This window comes from Rhea americana, unplaced genomic scaffold (assembly GCF_003343005.1).
Source record: "Rhea americana isolate MKP2758 unplaced genomic scaffold, rheAme1 scaffold_2, whole genome shotgun sequence".
NCBI lineage: Eukaryota > Metazoa > Chordata > Aves > Rheiformes > Rheidae > Rhea > Rhea americana.
In genome coordinates this window covers 13,520,403-13,528,350 of record NW_028186149.1, presented here as the reverse complement: position 1 = coordinate 13,528,350, position 7,948 = coordinate 13,520,403, and the positions used below count along the sequence as shown (strand labels likewise).

The 7,948-nt window shown below is 39.9% G+C and overlaps 1 protein-coding gene across 2 annotated transcripts in view; it reads right to left on the bottom strand.

The window, feature by feature from the left end:
• Positions 1-4,347: 4,347 nt before the first annotated feature.
• The window catches only part of PKN2 (protein kinase N2), a 30,961-nt gene continuing 27,360 nt past the window's right edge, over positions 4,348-7,948 (bottom strand). For both annotated transcript variants that reach the window (XM_085303518.1, XM_085303519.1), the window contains exons 19-21: positions 7,267-7,374; positions 5,133-5,213; positions 4,348-5,054 (exon numbers count right to left, since the gene is read on the bottom strand). In XM_085303518.1, coding sequence (XP_085159644.1) covers positions 4,851-5,054; positions 5,133-5,213; positions 7,267-7,374 — 393 coding nt within the window. In that variant the 3' untranslated portion in view covers positions 4,348-4,850. The remainder of the gene's footprint in view (positions 5,055-5,132; positions 5,214-7,266; positions 7,375-7,948) is intronic.

The window sequence follows — 7,948 nt, the reverse complement described above, 5'->3', positions numbered from 1 at the left end:
CCTGCAATTCTGCAAGCAGTTCCTGTCCCTCCCTTGGTGGAGAAGCATTAACTGCACAGCCCAGAGAGGCAGAGCTAGGAATATTCTCAGAGGGGCTGTGTATTCCTTGCCCAAGTAGACCAGGTAATGTAAAGCATTTTAGGGGGAAAAAAATGATACAACTTGTTTTTTTTTTTTTGTTTTTTTTTGTTTTTTTTTTTTTGGTCTGTTTTTTTTTTTTTTTTTTTTTTTTTTTTTTTTTTTTTTTTTTTTTTTTTTGGTCTGTTATGAACATGTTTAGTAAGTTGCTTTATTGAAACTAAGAAGTGTGTCTTCTCTTGTAGAAGTGTCTCATTCAGAAATGAGCTCTGAGCTCTACGCGTACCTGGCTGGAATGCTGCACAGCAGCATGTGTGCGTAGCTGTTTGCAGTAGGGCAGCCGTCCCCAGGGATGCGGGGAGCGAGGGAGAAGGTTCTTGCACTGCAGAGGAGCCCAGGGCTTCTTGGAGGTGCACTCCTCTGGCTGCTGCAGTTGCGAAGGGACCCTCTGCACAGCTCCATGGGAAGTGCCCCCATGCTCTGTGAAGGGATGAGCATGCTAGTGTTGCAGCTGCTGGTGGAGGGGAGAGGATGCTTTTACTTGGCAGCACATGAAGGTTGCAGAAAGTAAGGAGAAATGATGCAATGCCAACAGAAGTTAAGAACAATTTTGCTACAGCAGTGACCATTATTAATAATTTCAAATCTGATAYCTCTAACCAATTAAAGGCAGTTTTGGTCTGACAGTCATAGCTCCTTGTAAAAGCAGAGGGTTTCCTCTGAAAGTGATGTTTGGGATCCTAAATCCCCTCAAAAACCATTAGGGATAAGTGTATCTGTTCTTGTTGAGCTTGAACTTTACGCACATACCTGTAGGAAGCTACGGTATGTCTTAGCTGCCTGCCTTCTTGCCTTTGAAAGGGATCCTGACTGGTGCTGCAAGCTGGAGTGGTGGTAGACACACAATACTTTTTAAAACTCTGGTACTTGCAGGTGTTGCTCTGTGCAAATGTCTACTTGCAGACTTGAGCCTTGTTGCTGTGCAGTTTGGAGGTTACCTGTCCTGGTACCTCAGTGATTGTCTCCAGCTGAGGTGTAGCAAGGAGCCAGTTGGCTGTAAGTAAGTAAGTGGTGACTTACTTATTTAATAAATGGAGACGAGGGGTCAGGTGCTGTTGTCTCTTCCTTTTTGCTGTTCAGGGAAGGGCCAGGTGAGATAATCTTCCACTAAATTCAAAGTAGTTAAGTAGCTAGGAGTAGTAACATAGCTAAAAAAAGGCAAAGTAATGTTGCCTTCTCAGCACAGCAAATGTAGAGAGTTCTTGGTTGTCTGATACGTGTTCTGAGTGCTGATGTAAAATAGACACCAACCAGAAATCCTTGAATAGCATCATCATTTGAATGTTGTTTGGCTAGTAATGTGGAACAGCTTTGTACATGCTCGAACCATGACCAGCTAATGGAAGTAACTTGACTACTGAAGATGCTGTCTTGGTTTTTGAAATAAACTTATCAATCATCAAGTAAAAGGGATAGGTTGGTGGGGAGCGGATGGAAGGACAAGCCACTCTACCATGATATAGGTGGAGCAATGAGGGCATTTCTGGCAGTTTCCAAAGGAAGATGTGCACTTCTGAGCTTGGTGGTGTACTGCTAATGGGAGGAGACATGACCCATCGACAGCCAGCCCTTGGGAGCCTCTTCCACTGATGAGGCGAGGGCTCCAGCTGCTGGCCTGCAGCCTGGAAGCTCCGCAGCTTCCTGCTGTGTTGTGCGCACTAAGTTGTAGCAAAGACTGCAGAGCCAGCAGGTCTGSAGCCTGAGCGAGGCGATCGTCTGCAGCTACAGGGAAAGGGGGGAGGGAAACGGGGCCAGGAGGCAGGAGGCTGAAGGCTTGCACTCAGCACCGGCAGGGAAGGAAAGGGTGCTGCGTGCTAGGGTGCTTTCTGTGTTTGTCAGTTTATTTGCAGTTTAGACTAGGTATTTAAGACACGCCTGGATCTTCATTTGGATGTAGCCATTTTCTGAATTGTTTTTTTGTKAAGTGTTAAAGCTAGGGATCTCTAGGCAAGGGCCTCCTATGAAATATTAGTTTGTTTTAAGACTTGTGGGTAAAGGTTTATTTTCTTAAAGGCACTCAGAAAAGAAAGCGTCATTCTCTGCTTAAAGAACAAGCTAGTTGTGGTTTCTGTGTGGGTTTTGGTTTGTTTACAGATCCTTCCTGTGTAAGGGGTGAAAAAGACTATACTGGAGAAGGACCCCGGGGGGGGGGAGGGGCTGCTGCCGCCCCCTGCCTTGACAGGAGCCAGCAAAGAAGAATCCTGATGGGGGCTGGCCGCACGTTCAGACTCTCAGCCTTGTTCTGCTCCTCTCAGAAGGCCTGCTCACCCAGACAAGAGAAGATTACTTTCAACCCTCAAGAGAAGGTATGGTCAGTGTTAATTATTTATTTAGACTGAAAAAAAAAGAATGGGAATACACTGAACTACCCCTAAAAGATTGATTTCTCTGTAAGTCAGTCAGTCAGTCCGCTTTTGATTGCAAATTCTTTTTTGAAGTTACCTGTGGAGAAAATGTGACAAATCACTTTGACACAGCAAAATCATGTGTGGGACACAATTTACAAATTACTCTATTTAAAACTTTAATTTGTGATATTAATGACTGCAAAACACTTAGAATGACATTGTTAAAGGCACATTTCATTTTAATGCATAGTGTACCATTCTAAAATATCCTAATTTCCTTACAAAGTGCTTGAGCAGCCACAAAGTATAGCAAAATATATTTACAATCTAGATTGTAAAATCTTAAATCTGCCTAAAAATATTTTAAAAACTACAGAGATAAAATTAGTGCTTTATTTCAGCTTAACTGGGTGAACATACCCTGCCCTCTAATTTTTTTTAGTGATTTACTTAGATTAAAAAAAAAAATCTGTACAAGATGTAATTACAAAAAGGTATTTCTCAGGGTGTTTTCATAAATGCTAAGAGGCACCCTGTTAGATGCTCATATATATATTTGGGAACCAGAAAGGGTAAGCTGACTGTACCTCAAAAGTACTTAGTTTCCTCTAGGAACAGGAACATAATTTTTTACTAACTGGTATCTTGAAACAAGTGGTGCTGAAGCATTCACTCACATAGCCAAACATGATTGAGAGAGTTCTGGTAAAGATGTCYTGCCTGCTCACGGACAGTTATTTAAAACTATTAACCCATCTTTTCCCTAGGCATCCTCCCTGCTTGACCCCGGAGGTCTGTCCAACATCATGATTTTAAATGAACACCTTAGCGTTGCTCGCTCAGTTTAAATTATTTGTTTCTTCTTTACATGATAAGTTTTTAATTCATTTTTCAGTGCTGACTCTCACCATCTTAGCCTATGAACAGAAACTCTTGCCTAGGATGAACCTGTGAGATCAAATACACAATCAATCAACTCTGAATGTTGTTAGAGCTAAGGAAAACACTGGAGATTTTCCAAGAACTAGTGCTTGCCCACAGAACACCAGGTACCAAAAATAGGTCTTGGTTTACAAGCACACACAGTGTCTGGTCTAAATTATTTTTCAACTTTTGAGGTACAGCTCTTAGTGTTAAGAGGTTTATAAAATATACACTGTTTTATCAAAAATATTTATACATTCTGTTACAACGTATTGCTTTTATACCCTCAGTAACTGCCAATCTAAGTTCTGGAATTCAGTGGCCTAAAATGTGTACAGATATTGTTTCTCTCAGAGTTCTGTGTTGTTCCCATGACCACTGTGCAAAATTAATGAAGTGGTATAATTAAATTACTTGCTTGGACGTAAGAATACATTACAACTTCCAAATATACATGTTCACAGCATGTATACATTGAAAATCCTTATGTTTTCTAAAAATGATATGATATTGTACAGCAGATACACGATGATCGAGGTGGTTAAATACAGAATGGTTAACTTATCTGACCACACTGAGTAGAAAAGGCATGAAGTTCAGGAATATAGAGGTGGCTGGGCTTGGGGAATTCATATTCTGTTTCTTGTGGTTAAGACTGAGCAGATATCTTTGTTACATTCTTCATCTCAACCAGGATTTCTTTAGCCATGCTTAAAATGCTTGAAGGCAAAACTGTTTGGCAACCAGCTTTGGTAGACTTCCTAGATTTTTTTTTTTTTTTTTTTTTTTTTTCAAATGGAAGCACTTAAAACGTTATCTCAAAAGCAAGGCATTTAACATTTTTCCTAATAAATACCAAAGAAAATTTACAAAACAAGGCATCTGTTCTTATTTACCATTATTTTAAGAACATAAGATGAAGTTATACATAGAGAAGTGTAGTTTTATAGACTGCACAAGGTAAATATTTTATTGGACATCATTTGCCTTCTCCAGCTAGAACCATGTTCTGTGTCAGTGTCACCAGTGTCCCAAACTTCTATTTTAATGTGGCTGAATACAGTTAAATGGTTACCTAACCCAAAGTCTGCTTTTCCCACTTAAGGCAGGTATTTTTTTTTTTTTTTTTAAAAAGTAAGTTATCTGCTGTAAAAGAGTAAGAGAAACAGTACACATCCAAGTGTGCCCAGGTGCAGGAGCTTTATATGGCCTGGATTCACCAACTCAGCTTAAGAACTCCATAGAACTCCTTTCCAGTGCTCAGATAAAAATATACAAAGAGGCCACTCTTCACAAGAGTGTTAAAACAGTACTTAAAATGATCTTCATGTGATTTAAAAACAGAAGCTACAGGTGGCACAGAGAGCAATTGAAGGGTTGGTGTTCTTCTGAGAGGCATTCTTGTGAGCCAGTCAGCTAGGATTTCACAGTGTCTAGAAGTTAACACCAATCAGCAATGTAATCAAAATCTCTGAACATTTCCTGCTCTTCTTCTGAAAGTATCCTTGGTTCCCGGGGTGGAGTGAGGATAGGTGCTTCAGAGGTAAATTCATCATCAAAATTACTAACATCTTCTCTTCCTCTAATGGTGGGTACAAAAGGAGGTTTCACTTTCTTGGCCAGTAAAGCATTCCAATCTATTAGCTGTAAAATAAATCAGCTGGTTTAGTTTCCTATCTCTACTCTTTAATAACCTGAGAAACAATATTAGCTTGTACTTACCCGGAAGAAGTGATGCTTTTTCACATCCTCAGCATCTTTCTCTCCAGCTCCAAGACGCCGCTCTGGATTTCTTCGTAGGAGCTGAYAAAACATGTGAGATTTTAGCACAAAAATTAAAGGGGGTGGGGAGTATTTATAAAAGAGCTAGCATTGGATGACAGTGGAAGTAGCATTCATACTGCCTGACCCATGGAAAATCCCTTGTCTGCAGAGAAAGAAAGGGAAAGGCAAACTCTAAACGTCTGTAGGCCTAGAGATAACAGTGCTCTTCAGAGATGGCAAGATGCCACAAGCAGCCCAGCTGTGAGCACAGTTCAGGCTGATGCACCTCACCCTGCCGATCCGCTCTGCCAGGCCTCTCAGTACCTAAGGCAAGTTGTGGCACTAGCGTTCAGCATAGATTTTTTTTTTTCTTTTTTGATGGAATAAGTGCAGAATTTGTATAACTTAGTATTTCTCCTGTGCCCAGCTCTTTCACAGCAGTTAAGCTGTCAGAGAAGGCTGGAGACTGCTTTACATTTGGTCAAATAGGGTTTTTGGGCTGCTGTAGGGGGTCAGATAGTTCCACTTGTGGCTCAGGCTGTTCTCAGCAGAGCACCATTCCAGGCAGTGTGCTTAGGCAACACATCAGGCTGAGCTGACACACTGATAATGCAGCAATCCAAAATATTTGTCTACTGTATTAGAGAAGGATTCTTCTTCAATTTTAAGAGCAGGTTATCTAAGCAGGATAAATATCAATCAAATAGATAAATGCAGTAATAAAAAGCTTTATCTAGATTTAAATAGTTTCCCTGTTCTGTCATATAAAATCAAATATCTGGAGTTCTATAAGAACACTGCAACACCCAGTAGGGGTACTACATATCATGGATATAGTTTTCTTCCTTTTTGCTTATATATGTGATAAGATTGAAAGACAAAGTATTTTTACTATCAATGTGATAGTGAGAATTCTCACTACTTTGGCCTTCAAGAGGCCAAGATCAAATCAAAACTCAATCATGTCTTGTTTTTCCTAGAATGAACTTAAGGGCAGCATTTTAGCTGCTTGGTCACAGAGTTGAGGCCACACTGTCAGTGATTTTTTTTTTTTTCTCTCCCTCCCAGGATAGACTCAGAAGTTCTAGAATAAGCAGCTAGTGTAAATGCACACTGTTTGAGAGTATATAACAATCTCAAATTTACATGGGAACAGTGCACGCAAGCTTCGGCTCCATAAACCATGCGAGCACAAAGCTTGCTGTGCACATGTTGAGAGCTGTGTAGCAATTCTGTCCCCTGGGGATCCTGTCATTGTAGTTTCACAATAGTATCCTGCCTAGATACTGCATTAAAACTTTTTTCCTTCTTCCTCTGGACAGACATTCTTCCTGGGGGAAACACTTAGCTGAAGCTGTAAAATACATTACCACCTTAATACTTGCTTTACGTCAGTAACTTCTGTGACATGCTTTAACTTATGTGTGTGCTGCTGCACTTTGCTGAATTAGGTGTTAGACCAATAGTGCCAGAAACTTGAGTGGAAAGGCTGCTTCCCCAGGCTTTGAATCACCTCAGGTAGATGCATTTGCATCAACTGAGGTCATCTAAAGATGGTATCTGAAATTAGAGGCATTACTAAGGAACAGCACTACTAACACTTGATCATAAACAAAGTCAGCTGTTCTTTGCTAAGAGTGGGACTGAGATGCCATGTCTGTGGTGTTCCCTGCCCCAGTTGGAATGAAACCAAGAAGACTTAGAAGTCTTTGAATTCAAATATTCATGTGACAATGGTAATCTACCAGATAGGTCAATGCACCAAGTGTTCTGCCAGAGAAGAAACTTGAACTTCTCCAGTTATAGCTAGGAAAGAATATAGGAAAAAAGTTCATGGAGAAAACAAGAGTTTTAATGTTTTGTTTCAGAAACAAAAACTTGTCCCTAGATAACTAAGTAAAAAGGCACTGACAGAATTTTTCTTTTAAGGCCACAGATAAAGCAAGTCTGAGATTTAATGAAAAAGAGAAAATCAAGTATAGGTTCTTAACCATCTTATTCCTCACAACTCACAAAAGTGATTAATTGCTTTAATGCAGGAGAAATGTAGGATAATAAGAGAAATATTCTAACAGTTTTATTATATTCTTACCCTTCTCATTATAGAGATAGCTTCTGTAGACAAAAATCGTGGATATCTTACTTCATCATTTACAATACTGTCAAACACCTCTTCTTCATCATCTCCAGGGAAGGGAGACTAGTGATGGTAATCAAAAACATCATCAAACAGGCTTAAAAAAACCTTTTAACTGAAAACAACTTATATTCAGCTGCCAGTTTGGAATTAAGACACCCTCAAATCTAGTTGTTTTGCTTTTCTCAGAAAGGAACATTTCAGTTTTCCTATAACAAAGGCGAGCCATGTAAGACAAGCTGATATCATCCCTTAATTTTTACTGACAGACTAATTTTGGGTGTCTGATCAAGCCTGACTTGTTTTTGCAATACATTTAGTATGTGTTACAAATCAAATGAGCTTTCAAGTGGCCTCAGTTGTAGTCTACACATCACAAGCTTTCCTCTCTTATTTTGTCAAACTTGAAAAGGTTGAATGATTCCTCTCCCTCCCCTCCCAAGATGACAGTGCTGAGCAAACTAACACTTTTTCTCCAGGTTTTTAAGCATGCAAGCCATTGCCATGCTACCTGGGAGACAGAGTAACAAAATGGACCAGAAGGCAAGGCAATATAGGCAATGGTAAATATTCAATAATAATTTATTTACGTTAGCTCTTAACATGGAATTAAGACATTGTTTTAGTGCAGCATAAC